Source organism: Nipponia nippon, unplaced genomic scaffold (genome assembly GCF_047370975.1).
Source record: "Nipponia nippon isolate SJK-2023a ecotype South Korea unplaced genomic scaffold, ASM4737097v1 scaffold_5, whole genome shotgun sequence".
NCBI classification, from domain to species: Eukaryota; Metazoa; Chordata; class Aves; order Pelecaniformes; family Threskiornithidae; genus Nipponia; species Nipponia nippon.
The window spans coordinates 17,917,402-17,934,665 of NW_028262369.1; the positions used below are offsets into that span (position 1 = coordinate 17,917,402).

At 51.5% G+C, this 17,264-nt stretch overlaps 1 protein-coding gene across 2 annotated transcripts in view; it reads left to right on the top strand.

The window, feature by feature from the left end:
• Positions 1-213: 213 nt before the first annotated feature.
• Positions 214-17,264, top strand: part of PRKCB (protein kinase C beta) — a 135,692-nt gene continuing 118,641 nt past the window's right edge. For both annotated transcript variants that reach the window (XM_087731190.1, XM_087731189.1), the window contains exons 1-2: positions 214-519; positions 803-834. In XM_087731190.1, the coding sequence (XP_087587316.1) occupies positions 350-519; positions 803-834 (202 nt within the window). In that variant the 5' untranslated portion in view covers positions 214-349. The remainder of the gene's footprint in view (positions 520-802; positions 835-17,264) is intronic.

Genomic DNA, 17,264 nt, shown 5'->3' on the forward strand with positions numbered 1-17,264 from the left:
CCCGGCGGGGCGAGGGGGGGCGCCCCCGCCCCCACCGCGCGGCGCTATGCAAATTAGCATGCAAAGCAGGGGGGCGGGGCTATGGCCGAGCGGCGCGAGCGGAGGGCGGGGCTTGTCATGCAGAGAAGCGGCGGGAGGGGCGGGGCTCGCCATGCAGATGAGGGGCGGGGCGGACGCGTTATGTAGATGAGGGGGCGGGGCGGCGCGGTTGTGTGTCGGTGCCTCCCGCCAGCTGCACCCAGAGGTGCCGAGCGCAGCCGAGCCCCGGCCCCAGCTGCCGCGGACGGACCGGGCCGAGCCCGGCTCAGCCAGACCGGACGGAGCCGGCGGCCGGCAGCCCGCCCCGAGCATGGCCGAGCCGCCGGCGGCGCCGGGCCCCGAGGGCGAGGAGGGCCCGGTGCGCTTCGCCCGCAAGGGCGCCCTGCGGCAGAAGAACGTGCACGAGGTGAAGAACCACAAGTTCACGGCGCGGTTCTTCAAGCAGCCCACCTTCTGCAGCCACTGCACCGACTTCATCTGGTGAGCCCCCCCCGGACCCCGCCGGACGGCACCGGCACCCCGGGGACGCCCACCTCCCCTCCTCACCCGCTCCGGGATCCCCGGCGGGACCCCTCCTCGGCCGGCCCCGCGGCACCCAGCCCGGCGGGACTCCCCCCCCCCCCCGGGCACCCCATCCCGGCCCGGCTCCCCTCAGCCCCCCCGGTGCCCGCTCTCCCCGGGCCCCCGTCCCTTCCCGCCGGCGGCGCCGGGCAGGGTCGTTGCGCTGCGGTGCCGGTGCCTCACGCCGCCTCTCTCTCCGCAGGGGCTTCGGCAAGCAGGGCTTCCAGTGTCAAGGTGAGTGCCGCGCTGCCGGGCGAACCGGGGGGCTTGGGGTGGGGGCGGGCCGGCACCGTCCCCCGCTCCCCGGACCGGCCCCGGCCGCGGAGCCGCCGGCGGAGCATCGGTGCCGGGGCTGGCGGGCAGCATCCCCGCGGGCACCGCCGTGCCCAGGCCGGGGAAGCAGCTTAGTCATTTTTTTAATCAACCGAGCAAGTGGTCGGTGCTTTTAAGCTTGTCGGGTTTCGTTACCAGAGATAAGCGCCCAAGACTTCAGGTAAATCCCCCTGAAAAAGGCAGAAAGAAGTTTATTGTTTTTAACGTACTTAACGTGAAAACGTGTGTTTTAATGGCAAACAGGCTGCGCGCTGGCTGGGTGGCAGTCCGATGCTGTAACTATGCAGTCTGGAAGAACTTGAATGGCTTAGTTGTGTTGCTGGGGAAAAATGAGGCTTTATAACAAAATATGTCTGCAATAGCTTCTGGGCTACTACAGCCAGAATTCTTTGTTCTGGTAATGCTGGGATTCTGGAGGGGCTCTTCAGGGATTTATGATGTCCTCTCAGGAAATTGGGATGAATTCACCAGGCTTTATCTGATTGCTTGGTGCTCTTTTAGCTAGCCTAACTGCAGCTTGCACATGCCTGCAGATGCCTAGCTAATCCTGGCAGTGATGGTGTGGGTCCCACCTGTGTGAGGTTAAAGTCTGGGCTTGAGATTCAAACCGGGCTGGTGCTTGCAGTTGCTGGCAGTGAAATTTTGCTCTTATGAATATTTGGGGCAGAGTTTTATTTTGGCAGGTGGCTGAATCCCAAGCTGAGGTATTTTGCATGAGAATAAAACTGCTGTGTAGCTCTGAACAGCTCGCCTTGGCAGCCTTCGTTTGTATCTGAAGCAGAAAACAGGATCCCCCTGGGTTACGGTGTGGCACGGAACCAAAACTCGAGGTGCCGCGGTGGGCCCGAGTCTGGGACGGCCGCTCTGCCCATGCTGCGCCCGCCGGCTGGGGCGGCTGCAGGCAGGGGGACTCTGTCTTGGGTGCCCTCAGGAGCATCTCTGCAGGCGGTCGTACAAGCAGTGTAAGTCTAGCCCAATCTGAATGGTGGTGCTACTCATCCTTAACACTTGCCTTAGAATATAACCTTAAAATACCAAAAGCATCTCCCTGCCACCTCCCAAACCTCCACCCGAAGGCCTGGGCTGGTGTTGGCAAGCAGAGGAAAGCAGATGTGGAGACTAAAACATGTCCTAGGGGCGTTACTCAAGGTCACGGCTTCCCCTGGTACCTGAGGTTTCGTACATGGGTGGTTAAATCACATTATGCCAAGGAGTTTTGTGCAGCTTATATGTCTTACTGTGGGTCTTCCCAGGTTTACGCAGCCATTAATGCTCTGACTCTCCTTATGGTGCAGGCAGCGTCACGCCCGGCCTATTTGTGCAAACACAACGCCCCTGAAATTTGAAGTGTGCTGGAAAAGCTAGTGGGGATCATCTGCTGGCGGGGCAGGGTTTTTCTTTCTTCCTCTGTCATTTCTAGTGCTTCGCTCAGTTCTACCCATAGCATTCAGTATCAGATAATTTGAGCCTTTTCAAGTCTCTCTTCCAGCCGTTAGGAACTGTTGTCCAAACCTGTAATTGCGCACTTGCTTCAAGCTTTATCCTTTAATGGTTTTAACCAGTATTAAATCACTCTTCAGTGCGAGGTCTGTAAAAGGGACCTGTGAATGTGGTCTCAGGCTTGCTGATGCACAGCAATTGGCCTCCAAATGAAGAGACCCTCTGCCAACTACTAGGTGTTAAACAGCACAATCCTGTCCTGTGGTACTTGGAGCAGGAGCCCTTATGAGGCTGCAGTAACACCAGTAGGATTCCCAGTAGCACGCTGTGCTCAGTGATGTCTCCAAAGGTGCGTGACTGGTCCATAACACACCTTTCTGCCTTAAGAAACCACTTTCCGCATAATTCTCATATTACAGACATGAAAACCGCATTACTGTATTGCAATAGGAAATTTTGCAGAGTGCAATATGTGGAATGGACCAATCTTTACCCCGAATACCTTCCCCAAATCCATTATCTTATGTGGATTTTTGCATACATCCCTTTCTGTGAGGTTCCGGGATCCCCGAGTGAAAGCGCTCCCGTTAGTGAGGTAGCTGCAACTCAGACCGTGGGCGTGATCCTCATTACAGCAAAAGCATCGTGCAGTTGGTGCCCCACGACGGAAGGCACGCCGTGTCTCCGTGCAGAACGCTTCCAGGTTGGAAAGTCAAGCACGAGCTAGAAGTTGCTACTGCCTGCCATCTGCTTTGAAATCACAGCTACGCCGGGAGGCTCCGGGAGGGAGAGTGGTCCTTCTGCAGCAGGAGGAAGAACTCGGGGTGCCAGGGCTGGCTCCGCGTGCTGCTCCTGCCCCCAGCGTGGGTCAAGCTATTGCGCCGGAGCCGTTGTAGTGCCGGGTCGTGCTGGGCACCACTCCTGTTGGCGAGAAGCGCTAGGCTTTGGGTTTGTGCCCCGCAGGTTGTGCTGCGGCTGCTGTTGAACTTGGTAAATACAACCTATTTACCATTGAAGGAAAAAACCTCGGGGCTAGCTTTTGTTGAGGAGTTCTTTTTCTTCAGTAAGCTTACAGTAAGCTTTGATTGTAGTGTTTAGCTCTCCCTTTATTGAATGCAACTTTAATTCAACTTTAACAACTTCCCCAACTATTTTATCCTGTTGTTCAGTGGGGATGGCTGGAAATGTAGCTCAGGCATGTACCTGGTTCTGAGTGGTGTCCTATGGCCATGCTTGCTTTAAGTAGGTTTTCACCCATGCCCTGATTTCTTTCTAGGGCATTTGCAATAATTAGATTGTTAATTAGCTCATTACTTGTGACTTTTGGCAGGAAGTTAGCAGAAACTGACTCTTTGTAGCTTGAAATACTAATGGATACCACAAATGCCACTTAATTGCTTGCTAATCTGCTTCTTATCCTTGTATACAATCTCCTCCTTATCCTTGTATGCATCTTAAGACTTCCTGGGCTAACGTTTTTCTTCAGAGCCAGAAAGCATTTCTGTGCTGGGCAGCAGGAGGTCTGTGCGCAGGCAGCCCTGAGGAGCAGGGCTGGTTCCTGCAGGTTAACAGAAAATATCAATATATTGTGGGTGTTGGAAGACTGAAGTGCTGTGGATGTGCCTGGAGCTGCTAGAAAGACAAACTCTTCTTGGGGGAAGCTCAATGTGCACTGGCTGCATGTCAGCTCACGGTACAGAGGGGGCTTTCTGGCTCTGTTATAGCGATCTGTTGTAGCTACAAGGTATGTGAGCTCTCATGTGAATTCATAAATAACAGAGAGAGAGGGGTGTACATGTTCTCCCCTTCCCGGGCTTCGAGATCCATCTGTCCGATACCATTACCAGGGAATACATGAGGAGGGAGAGAGCAGCATCTCGTTATCTGCAGGCTGTCTCAGTGAAGGAATGACGTAGGGCTAAGTTAGAGCTGATGGCTTTGCTGTCTCGGTTCTCCTAACTTACTAAGTGCTTTGGGGATGGTAAAGAAAGGGAACTGGTCTGAAAACCATGAGAGGGAAATTCTTGGTCTCGTTCTCAGAATGTGCCGCTTCTGGAAACTGGCAGCTTTCTCTTTGTCTTTGCTCGTGTTCCCTCCTTGCCGTCCTTGGGGTATCTGTCTTCTGTTGTCCAAGCAGCTCGTGGTCCCTCTGCAGATCAGGGCACTGGTTGGGTTGGAGGTTTTGTGAGGGGGGCACCTCGCTAAGAGACAGGTTTGTTTAACCTGGAGTTGCCATCGTGGCGGCTGGGCTGGGTGTTCACCATGGGAACTGGGGAAGAGCAGGGGAAGAGGTGCTCACGTAGAGGTGAAGAGCCATTGTAACGTGATTCTCGCTTAGGAGCAAAAAATAACCTGCATCTGTTACTGCTTTCACGTGTACAGAGTAAGTAGAAAAGATCTTGGAAAGAAGAATCTTGATTCCTTAAGAGGAGAAGGAAAAAAAAAAAGCATAATTTAGTAATGGATGCTTAGATCTCATGCAATACCTTTTCTGGCGAAAATGTTTGCTTCTTATCCCTGGTTATGAATCAGTAAGCAAAGATACTCTTCAGATTTAATCTCTCTCCCAGCTTCATACCAAATACAGTTCCTTCTTCCAGGCTTTCTTCTCCCCATCCTCCAAATCTTGTTTCTTTTGTCTTTTCACAATTCAATGTCTGATACCAAAACTAAGCAGCTGGAAAATGTCAGACAGGCCTTACCTTTCAAGCAAGTGTTTCTCTCTTGCTATCTGCCTTCAAAACCCACCCTTCCTTCCCCCACCTCTTCGCTGCCCTCCAGACGGAAGTGAAACCCATAACAGCTCTGGTCTTAACTGCAGCTCGTGCTGCTGCTATGGGTTTTGGTTTGTCGCCATTAACTTCGTGCAGGCGTTCAGTGCGTGCTTTTATTGACTGTATTAAGCAAGGGAGAAACAAAAGCAAAACAAACTCCAATCATTCAGAGTTGCCTCAAACCCCGTAATTTCGTGTCAACATATTATGCACACTGGAGAAATGTTAGTGTTCAAATAGACTAATTAAAAATGTTACTGCAATTACTTTTGCAACACAAATGATGCTAATTATATAATGCTGCAGAAATTGGAAACATAATTTTGGAGGATTTTTGTGCGCCTTGCAGTGGCAATACAATTCTTGGTACTGTAGCCGTGGAGCCTCGGGCAGCGGGAGCCTGCTTCTCCGGCCGCTGGGGCAGCGCCTTGGAGCAGGTAGAAATAGAAAGGGGAAGTCGGTCTGGTCCCCTGTGCTGCACCAGATGGTCTGCGGTTCTGCAGAACTGTGAATACAAACAGAGTTGACAGGGAAAATGGGAAGATGTGCCCCTTCACGTTTTGGTCGAAGGATCAAATCTCCTTCAAAGACTAGTTGTAAAGCCTATAGCCTGAGCTGGTTTCCCTAATCCTGTGCTAGATTCCTGCAGCTCAGCAGAGCAGCTGGGCAAGGAGATCTGTTTTGGAAGGAAATCTGGACCTGCAGAAGGCTCTTGCAGCGCAGGGTCTGCGGCTGTTGGGTTCAGCAGGCATCACTTGATATGTTAAGCCCAGTTAGTGTCTCCTTACAGCGCAGAAGCGTTCACTTGAGTTTCTCAGTGGAAGTGGTTTCTCTTTTCCCTCCCCCTTTGCAGTTAGCATGGTAGATTTTTCTTTCTTACCTCCCGAGATAGCTGTCATCCTAAAATGATCTTAGACTTCGATAGTGAAGTGGTCTGTTTCCTTCCCGGGGTATCTGTCACTGACCAGTGCCAGCAATAGGAAGCTGGGCAGAGGGCCTCTCGGCTGGCCCTGGAGGGGGGGTTTGGATGCCTTGGGGGCGACAGGAGGGTTTGCATCTTGTCTAGCTGGTGTCTGTCAGCTGTGACTCCACTGCAGAGTTTAAACCACCTCGGTATATGAGCTTCTGCCATGATTATTCTCTGGGTATTGAGTCTTACAGGGGAATTTAATGCCTGGGCTGTCTCTAAGGAGACTTCTCAGCAAACAGTACAAGCATTTCTGTACGTCTGCTAGCTCACTCGCATGCGATCCTACAAATTCCTACAGCACGCAGGCTCCTGGAAGGGTGTGTAGAGCATCCTTGCACTATCAGTAAGTTGTGGGTGAACACTCACCTGTCTTAGCGCCAGCAAAAGATGCTGGGGCTGCAAAACAGAGCAAGACCTTGAGGGTTTGATATCTGGTGTAAAACAGGAGGTGGGATTGAATCTTGTCTCAGAACTTGGTGTGAATTCTGTTAACTGATAGAGGTTTATCTAGAAACTCAAGCTAGAGGAGTTGCACCAGCTCTTCTGGTGGGCTGCTGCCCTGCCAACCAGCAAGCACGGCTCCTCGTTCTTCTGACTGCATTTGAAAAGGCAAAAATCTGAAAATGTTTGAGATGCCTGTTAATGCCATCCAGTCCCCCTTTGGATTTATCAGCAAGTAAGTCGCATGATCACAGCGACTAAGAAATTAACTTCTAGCTGTGCCCATAATTTAGTTCAGGGGAGAACTTCTTGGAACATGCAATTATAAAGTGTGCAATCAGAAGGGGAATGTTGAAGTGTCATCCCCTGGTCTGAATCGAATGCGTGCGGTAACGAGAAGGGGTGCTTATAATGGTGGGTGGGATGGGATTTTGCCCAGGAGAAATGTTTGGGTGGATTTTTCCTGCAGAAGCCAGCTGTGCAGAGGATTAGTGCTGTACATTAACACAAACAGAGCTGTGGACCTGCCAGATTCTGACCGTGGGCTGGTTGCCTTTTGATGCATGTGGTAAGGCTCCAGCATGAAGGACAGCATGGAGCAGCGGTGGAGGGCGTTTGCAGTGCTGTGCGATTAATTCCTCTAGCGTGGCTTCATGAATCATTATTCTGAAAGTCCGTAAATTAGAGCCATTTAGACAAGGTGAGTAACAAGCTCCCTGTAGGAGAGGAGTAACTGTAGGTCTTTTGGGCAGCATGTTCCTCACGTTCTTCGAGGGCTGCAACCCAAGACAGATTGCAGAGAACCAGCCCTGTGAAAAAGGCGATAGAAACAAAACCAGAAAAGCAGGAGTCCCTGTGCAGTGATCCTGGATGCAGCCTTGGGGTTTCCATTGCTGTGTTCTCATGTCATCTTGTGTGTTCCTGGCACAAATACCCTTCACTCCACTGGTGGCCAATGTGCACGCTGTCCCTGGTAGCTGGACAAGGGGAAGAGGGAGGAGAGAGTGCCAAGTGCTCCACAGACCCTCCAGGTTTTTTAAATGATGCTGTAGAAAACGAAGCGCAGCAGAGGACTTGTTCATCCTGCGGGCTGGCGTTGCTCTGTACAAGTTTTAGCAGAAACTCTTACTTTACCGGAACCACTGCACTCGTCAGAGTGGGACCCCTGTAAAGACTCCCTGGACTGAGGCATTGCCCTGAAATCTTGTACCTAAACTGAGACACGGGCTAGGGTGTCTAGAAACGAGGGCTATCCCTTGGGTTTCCCATTCCCTGGGGAAAGGACAGCTGTGGGCTGCTGCTTCCCCCACTCTGAGCCACGGAGGGTTTGTCTCCTCTGGAGGCAGGTATGTCAGCTCGAGGCTGCTTTCCCCATCCCATGATCCAGCCAGCCAGGGCTGGGTTGGTGTTGGTGACCACTGTGCCTTGGCCAGGAGTCCGCTGAGGCAGAGGGGTCATAGTACCAGCAGAGATGTAAAATGGATGCAGTAAATGCTGTAGTCCTCCAGACGGTGACCTGATGGATGAAGGTAAAAATCTCTCCGGAGCTTTTCAGCCCATCAGGGTGAGCGTTAGGGGGTGCTTCCCAAGCACAGGGGCTATTACCCCAACAGAGAAGGGGCCCTCACTGGGAGAGACTTGACCCTGGCTGGCCCTGTCCTGCCAGCCTGGAGCAGCCATCACCGAGAAGTCAGTTTTTCCACAAAAACCACAGGAGGGGTGGGGGAGATGAGAAGAAAGCTCCAGTTGTGTGGTGTTTGGTAGCAGCCAAATGCTTCGTATTAAGCAGAAGCAATTCCCAGAAGTAGCTGTGCTGACTGTAACTCTTCCCGGGAAGGCAGCGTACGCAGCCAACTCCTTGTGAGAGTTGCACCTGATGCTGTGCAGGGGCAGAAGCAGTCGAGCACTTGGCTCACTTTATCAGGATGATAAGGACTCTTGCAGACAACATGCAGAGCAGTAGCCATGGGATCTCTCCCAGGGGATCGCTCTACCCTCTGTGTCTCTCATCCCAAGGAGCTGAGGGCTGTGGGGCGCCAAATGGCTTAGACAGTGGTGAGCCACTGCTGCAGCTTCCAGGGGTGGCTGTCAAGCTGAACAGGGAGCTGAGCCGGGGGAGCTGCCTGTGCTGCAGACCCCGAGTGCTCGCTCCCCTGCGCGTCCTCCTGCGGCACATGGCCAAGGCTTGACTGAAACAGCCAAGGGGTGGCTCTGGCCAAGCAGCTGCTTTGGATTTTCTGTGTCAGTCCTGGTCAGCCCCAGTGCTGTGCACAGAGATGGCTGGAAGCCATTGCCACCTAAAACAGGTGCTGCCCTGTGAGAAATACTTCTGCAGGTTTTTCTGCTGGTGAGGAGAAGGGGGATGAGCAAAAACCTTCCCTTCCTCAGGGAGCAGCAGGAATTGGGGATGCCCGGCATGGTGCGGCGCTGGGGTGAGAGCCTGGCCCTGGCGTGCTGCAGGGGCTGATGTGGGCTGTGCCCCGAAGAGAGGGGGATCTCCATGGTTCATGGCTGTTTTGTGTTAGCAATGTTGTGCTCTCTGTTCTGATTACCTTAATATAGGCTGTGAGTGATTTATCTGTCCTGTTCTTAGACCAGCCTCCATTGGAAAAATGAAATAAATTAAAATGTTCTCCTTGTGAGTAGGCCACCTGAATTCTATATAATTAAAACAGTAACTTGCAAGCAGCAGTCCTTTTTTTTTCCTTTCCAGGATTATTTAACTGTTCATTGATATGGGAGGAAGCAAGACGAGTCCTTACAGGGTCCCACTTTATACAGTAAGTCAGTCCTCACCATCGCTTCCAACAGCTGATCCTGGCTCCCTGTAAAAGGAAATGCATTTCATGAAACGTGACAGCTCTGCTCCTGCAGCATCACTGTGCAGATGAAGCTGCCTGCTGCTGTTCAGCTCAGCATCTGCTGGCAGCGATGGGCATTGTCTGCTGGCCGCGCGCTGGTCTGCAGCGCGTAAATCACTTCAGAACGGTTCCCCTGCACTTGAACGCTCGTTGCAAACTGGAGCAGGACTCGTCGTCATCTTCCTGTGAAGAGGTTACTGGAAGCCAGTTACTTTCTTTTCTTGTTTACAAAGTGCCTCTCTTTCTGGAAGCTGTCCAAGGCTGGGCAGACCTGGGCTGTGGCAATCGTTGCTCTGCTGTTAGGTGCTGATAAATGCTGTTTAGATGACATGATTCTTTCCCTTATTTCTCCGGCATGCCTGAGTTGCCTGCACAGTGTATCTGCTGGCGTGTGTCAGCTGAGAGGGGGATGCTCGCAAGCTGATGGGGATGGCGTACGCAGGCAGGAACCAGGCGTGTTGGCTGGCCAGCTCTTTGTGGCTCATAGCTGACCTGAGGCATAATTGCGGCACTGCTCAAGCTGTTTGCTTTTGAGGGATTTGGGCTGACTTACTCAGCTGTTTATAGCTGTCCTGCCCTTCCCATCATGTGGAGAAAAACAGTTCTAGCATGATACTTGAATCAGCAAGTGTTTGGGGTGAACACCTGTAACTTCATTGGTCTCTTGCTTTCAGAATTTCACTTCTGTAGCACAGGAGCACAAATCTTCCCGCCCCAGCTGATGTGCATTGATCGTCGAATATATAATGTGTTTGAGTTACATCTTGTTGGTTTAAATAATTTGTTTCCATATTTGGTCTTGCTTTTGTGCCAGACTTATACATCTTGTTTAAATATGACAAGCAGAATATACTCACTGTTAATCCTAGCTGGACAGGCAATGCCTGCCAAAACACCCGATATTAATAGGCTCCAGTACATGCAAGTTACTGGACTTGCTAACCTGAAACTTGTTACAGTACAACTCCTCTTAAATTGGCTCTTTTGCATCCAGTTAAATCTCTGTTTTTCCAGAGAGTCAGTCGGCTGTGAACTTTCCTCTTTGGGTGGGAGTGCTTGCTCCTCAGAGCAATCTTCTAAGCAAGAAAATCGTTCTGGCTCCAAGTGGGAGAAAAAACAGGTGAATGTTTTTTGGGGTGGTTGGGGAAATGGGAGGATAATCAGTGGCTCTGCAGGGAAGTCTTGGGAGCAGCTGGGCTTGAGCAGGGCATGCCCTTGCTGGTGCAGGCAGCTTCAGCGGGCATGTGCATGGAGGGCAGGGTGAGTTCGGCGAGTACATGTGCTCTTGAGGGCAATGGCAATAGCTGGCTGCTCGGGGTGGCTCTGCCTCTGCTGCCAGTTGGGGGTCATGTTTAAAAACTTCAGTCTCCTGTAGTTTTGATCTGGTCTTCCTACAGTCGGTATTGAGTCAGCAGTGGGGAAGCTAAAAAAGATTCTGATGCCTAAATCTCAGCCTTCAGCCGCTCCTCTTCTTCCTCACGCTGTGATGCTGGTGTGTTTTAGCTGATCATGCCGGTAGATTCCTCCCCCGTCTTCTGTTGCCATGTGAAATGATCCAACAGTAATAGCTTCACCTTTGGAGAGAACAGCTAAATACCTTTATTCTGATGGTCTGAACAGCAAGCACATTTAATAGTTGACACTCTTAGCACATGAACAAATGCATTTTCATGATTTCCAATTATAGCAGAAGAATGAGAAAGTGAGGTTGTGAAGAGGAGTGAAAGTCGTCTTGGCTCTCCTGAATGGCTTAATGCAGCTTTGCTCAGTGACAGAGCTATGAAGTCAGGAGTCAGTACGAAGATTGTTTTATAATATCAGTAAGAAGCTGGAGTGAGGGGGAAGTGGCCCACGAATTTAATTTGCATCAGAGTGGATTAGCTCCTGACGCAGTGCAAAGTCATTATTTACCATGTCTCCAGATCTGTTGCCTTTATCAGTGCAATGGTTTGGAGAGAGGCTGATTCAGAGATCATTACATCTTGGTGTTTTACTTGGCGGGGACGGTTAACACTTGCCTTGTAAGCAAAATGATGGTGCTTGTCAAGATTGTTAATATTGTGCCTACCCCAAGAGGCTGAGTAATTTGTTTTTAGGTTTTTTTCTTTCTTTGCATTCGTTACACTAAATACTTCTGCTTTAGCTTGGTTCAGGAAAAATATTTGGAAATGCTCCATAGCTTGCCATTAACCTAGAGTAGCCAAGAGGAGAAAGATTGCCTAAGCGATTAAAAACAGTGTGACCTGTGTCCCTGGTCTCTGAGACCGGTGCATCTTCCCCACCGAGCAGCAGAAGGTATGGCTGAATCGTGCCGGCGAGCTTGCAGGAGCGACAGCGTGGTCTCTGCAGCGCTTGCCACTTTCAGCCTCGGTCACTGTGCTGGAGCCCCTCTGTCCCCAGCAGTCGCTATTGCTCAGGATAAGTCAGTGCATTGTCACCTTTCCCGTACTGATGGAAGACTTATGCACAGCTTAAAATAATCCCCCAAACAGTTATTTATAGACTCTTCAGAGCTTGACACAGTCTTTGCTGTGGAGCGACCTTTGCCATGTCGTCATGATGGAGATGAACTTTGTACAGGCTTCGTTTTTTGGTTGCCTTATGGGCTGCTTTGGGAAAACGGCTTTTAAGGGAGAGACTAAAATTCTCCATGTTCACTTAGTTCCTGAAGAGTTTGATGGAGTAACTCGCTTTCTGGGGGGACTGATCAGAGCAAAGTGCTCTCTTGTGCTGTAATTGCCAGTGGAGAGAGTTTCTGAAGATGGTAGAGCTATCAAAGAGGGGACATCCCTGCATGTGACGGGAGAGTAGGGCTGAGCAGGACACCTCTGCTGCCTGCCCGCCCCCAGCCTGCCACGGGAGATTCTGCTGCTTTCAGCTTGCTGCCCCAGGAATGGCTGTAAAACTGAAGTAATTCACATTTGTGTGATCATGCATCTAAAGGCTGTCTCCAATAGCTCAGTCCATTAACTTCCAAATTTGTCTTATTCATTTGTCTTTGATGGATAGGTGCCTCAGGGCCAGGCTCTTCTGGAAATGAGGCTTGTAGGTCTGTAACAGCAGCGAGTTATTCTCCTGGGTAAAACAAAGTGACCTTCGTGGCAGCTGAGAAACTGATTTCAGAGTTTGCTTCTGGGGGTTTTCCCTGCCCTGGACATCTGTATCTACACGCTCGTGGCCTGGCAGCTGGTCGTGTGAGCCATCCTCTTCGGAGGCTGGCACATCTCTGTCCCAGAAGCCTTCTACCATCATGTCACCGTCTTGATGCCATCTTCTCCCAGTTGGAGGAGCTGGCTGGTGGAAGAGAACCTGTCCTGAAACAGTGAAGCTCTTGCTTCGCCGTTGGGTTTCCTGGGGCTGCCCCTTGTCCTCCAGGTCTCTCCAGGTGCCTGGAGCCGCTCCACGCCACCACGTGTGGGGTGGGCTGAAGGATGCATGTCAGCCTGGGGAACGTGTCTGGAGGGCTGGTGCTGGGGCTTGTGGCTGTAAGGACGGCTGGGGATAGAGTGCCAGCAGGCAGTGGTGGCCCGCAGGCAATGTGGGAGGGTGGGAGACTGGCTACCTTCAGACCTGCCTCTTGGACCTGTGGTGAGGTCCGTATGCAGTGGGGTGAGCTGTGCCAGCAGCAAGGTCTGCACTGGGGAGAGGTGTCCAGTCTGTCCGCAGCCTTTACCGGGCTTGTAGGAAGGTGGGATGCTGGTTGGAGTGATGTCTTTGGACCCGTGCTCTTGCACCACGTGGCTAGGAGCAGCAGGGAGAGGAGCCGGGTGTCAGTCCGTGTTACCTCTGTCCTAGACACCATCGGTGGGTAGGGCATGGCAGATGTACAGCCGCAGCAGTGGTAAGAGCATAGCTCCTGACCTGGAGTCTCCTAGGGCTTCTGAGGTGGAAAAAGTCTCACTTACTGGGTCATTTAGAGACTCTGAATCTGGGGTTTTGGCAGGAGGAAAGGCTTTAATTAGCTGCTGCTCAGTAGGGCTGCTATTAGATCTTCAGAGCAAGATGCTGCTGGACTGGAAAAAATGTAACAATAGCTCATTTGCTTAGGAAACCATGATGATGATTTGCATTTTGGTTGAGTACTAAACCCTTGTAGAGAATTTTTCTAAAATAACTTCAGACTATAGTTCAAATTTTTTCCTTCTCTGAAACTGTATGAGTATCTGTCTTGGTGCTGAACAGTTTGGAGTTTGAATTCCTTTGTTTGCTGCTCTTGCTCTGCTGTGAGGGAAACGAATGCTTGTCTGGGCTGTGGACAAGTACTGTCATCAAATACTGCATGACAAATGGCTTGCTTCTCTCAACCTTGGAGCAGAATTAAATTCTCCCTTATTATATACCTAAAAGGATTTTTTTTTTCTCTAGCAGCAGTACCTCTATTGACCTGAATACTCAGGAGACATGTACAGGGGCAGGAAGCTTTGCAGCATGTTTTCTGAATCTTGGCTCTGCTGCTAGCTGAAAATAAGGCGCTTTGAAATACATTCTGGAAACTTTTGTTTCTGCCTGCATTGTCAGCTTGCACAAGACGAAGCTGAGCATTGCCAATGCAAAAAGAGAACAAACCTCTGTAACCATGGACTGGCTGTTGCTCCAGAGTCTCTGCATCTGTATTACCCAACAGATGAGGACAGCGGCTGACTTTCACAGGTTGGGTGTTTGAAGGCAATGGCTCTGTCACCAGGGGTTTACACAGGGCAGAAGCGGCCATCTCTCCAGCAATGTGCCGCTCCCTCTTGGGAGAGCAGCAGAAAGGGGCAGAGGGCTTGCAGGCTGTCCCCGGGACCCCCTGCTCAGCCGGGCTACGGAGAACCTGGGGCTGGTTTTCCTCGTGAGCAGCTCCTCAGCTTGCTGGGGAGGCTCTCTATGGATCTCTCTGGTCTGCATCACTGGAGGATTGTTTTTCTTTGGTCTGCTAAGGCTTAGCTGCAAGTGGTTGCTGTTCCTTTCCCAAATGCAAGGTAGAGATCTCCAGATGTTTTGGCTTCAGTGTGCTGCACTTCAGAAGACAAAATCCCTTCTGCCTTCACCTGGCTACAGTATGGCCCAAATAGCAGATTACTAGGCAAGAGGCTTATCTTTTAGATTGGTTTTAGCCCTTTCCCCAAGCTGGTACAGGAGTTGCTTGCTCACGTGGGTAGGAAAAATGGGATAATAGTGCTGTGACACAATGCGCTGCCTATACCTCCGTGCCACTGGGTGGGGGGCAGTTCTTGCAGGGGGTGGGACGGAGCGGGAAGCCCCCCCTGCCTCCCGGGGCACCTGCCGGGACAGGGACAGAAACCAAGGCACAGCATCCCTGGCTGGCGGCAAATCCCAGTGCTGCCGACGGCCTGCGGCACGGCGGAGTTCCCTTCCAAAACTGCCTCCCCCGTTCTGGGTTTTGTAAATTTGGAAGAAACTTAATTTCTCTGGTGTTACTATTAACTGAGTCCAGGAGGATGAAAATAAACGACTGTTGGGAAGGGCAGACTGACTCACTTTCTCATTCTCCTGTAAATTTCCATTTAAGTTTCGGTTTAAGCTCAGGTTTGAGGGGAGTGAAAGCTAGTAATTTGTGACAAAAACTTCTATTTTAGATCACGGTAGAAGAACTCCCTTTCTAATTGCAGAAATTATAAGGCTTTGATTCTTGTAAAGGAACACCAAATCCAGTGGTTACCTGCGAATTGCTGTTCAGATGCTCCAGAGCCACCAAAATGAACTTTACACCGTACAGCTTGTGCTTTGGTGGCTTGGTGCTGCCCGTGCCGTGACTCTGCTGGTTACCTGACCTGAGGGCTACAGAGGTAACCCGCACAAGCGAGGCGCTCTCGACTCTCACACAGCGTGAACAACCACCCTCTTGTTTGCTTTTGCCCTTGCTGTTGCTGGCTTCTTTTGGTGGTCTCTAGCTCTCACCCTGGAAGAGGCAGAGCAGCCAGTTCTCACCCCTGCAATGCTAGCTAGGATTTTGTAGGCTTTATGGTGTCCTCCATCATCTGTTCCCTCTCCAGGTTGTGGGGTTGCAGCCCACTCCATCATTCCCCATATGCAAGCAACTTCGTAGTTTTGCTCATCTTGCCTTTTCTAGACCCTTTCCTGGTCCATGGGGATTTGGAGGCAGCAAGCCTTTTCTGATGCAAGTGGAGAGGCTGCCCTGCGTGTCCCCTGGCCCTGGTGCAGCCCCAGGACCGGGCTGTCTGGCAGCAGTGGGGGCCCCTTCCTAGCTGTGGGGCACAGCAATTTATCTTATTTGTGAATCGGGTGTCTCAGCGGCTGGGTGCTTCAGACTCTGCAGCTCTGCTGCAAGTTCCTCCCTTATCGCTGCCTGCTTGGCTGTAATTTTTCTTCCACCATGTCAGAGTGAAACAGAATACTTCTTTAAAAAGCAAGAGGAAAATCATGTGAGTAAGCAGTGGTATGTCAGCATTTAGAGAGGGTTCAAAATAACGTGGCTGATCTGGTCACTTCCAAGGGGGGAAGCAAAGGGCTGCCTGGTGTAAGGCTGCGCTGCCGTCCTCGCCCCTGCGCTGGGATGCGCGGGGAAAAAGCAGGGCTGGGGCAAGGGGATGGAGGCTGGTGTCCCTGCAGAGCCCGCAGACATGCTGACTGGTGTGGGTGACAGCAGGAGCAGAACCCACGCCCCATGGCATTGCAGTGGGACCAGTTTGCATTGCTTGCTGCTCAGCACTGCTGAAGCAGGGCAAGGTGGTGCTGTCAGATGTCTCCTGGGTTTGACAGTGCTGCTGACGAGAGCTCCTCAGGGGTGTTTAGCTGCCTGGGTGGCTGCTGCTCTATTTGGAGCAGGATCCCTTCTCAATGTCAAGTGGCGAGCGATGCTTGTCCCTTGCTGGCCGACGTCCTCTGTGTAGGATGGCTGATGCGAGCCTGTACAGGGAGGTTCCAGCCAAGGTCTCAGCTGCTGCAGCTGTACCCACATGCTGCCTCTCTGCGCTGCATGGGCATGCACAGGTGGCAAAGCTGCTCTGGGGACAGAATAGGCTCAAAGCTCTTGGTCTGCTCGTGGTGCTTCTCCCTCTGCACGTGCGTGGCTGCGGAGGGGGGACGCTCCCACTGTACAGCAAGCACTTGTGCTGTGCCAGTGCCCTTTCTCTTGCCCTTCTTGCCTTTGGGACTGTGATGTGTGTGACTCTGCAAAACTGTATTATACGTAAGAGCAAGAAGCACCTTGACCCTTTGAAAGGGCACCACAGTCCCGTGTGGGTGCTGAAGGCAGGCCCCCCAGGACGGTCCCCTCAGCCCTCCTCGGCAGCACAAGCAGCAGCAGCATATTTCCCCCCTCTCTAAAGAAACTCCTTCCTTGAATATGTTTTTGGGATGTACATTCTTGGCCAGTGTTTTTCTTTTCATCTTTTCTTTCTGTAGCTGCTTGCATTTAACAAACGGGGCAAGCAGGGCCCAGAGCTGTCGCAGCACCAAGCTGCTGGAGCCGGCTGGGAAATGCTCCATTGTTCAACAGACCTGGGGGGTGGAAACAGCCATCCACTCCAAGTCAGTCTGTGCCCTAAATTAGAGCTGCAAGATGCTGCAATGGGTCCATATGGAGACTCCTAAAATAATAGCTGTCAGCTCACTGCTGACTTGTATGGGGTGCTAAAGCTTTTGGCTTTAGGAATGACAGCAAATGAAAATGCTGGTGGGCTCTACCCAGACTGGAGGTGTGTGCATCTTGGCCCCATAGGGCGTGTGCTTTGAGATGGTCGCTCTCAGGACCATGATCTCCCAGCTGTTAGAATATCCTGTGATTTTTGAGGAGTTGTTATTACTCATCCATTTATTACAAGGCCAAAACTGAACTCTGAGGAGAGCTAGGGTCAAACAGTTTCTTTTAACACTTTTATT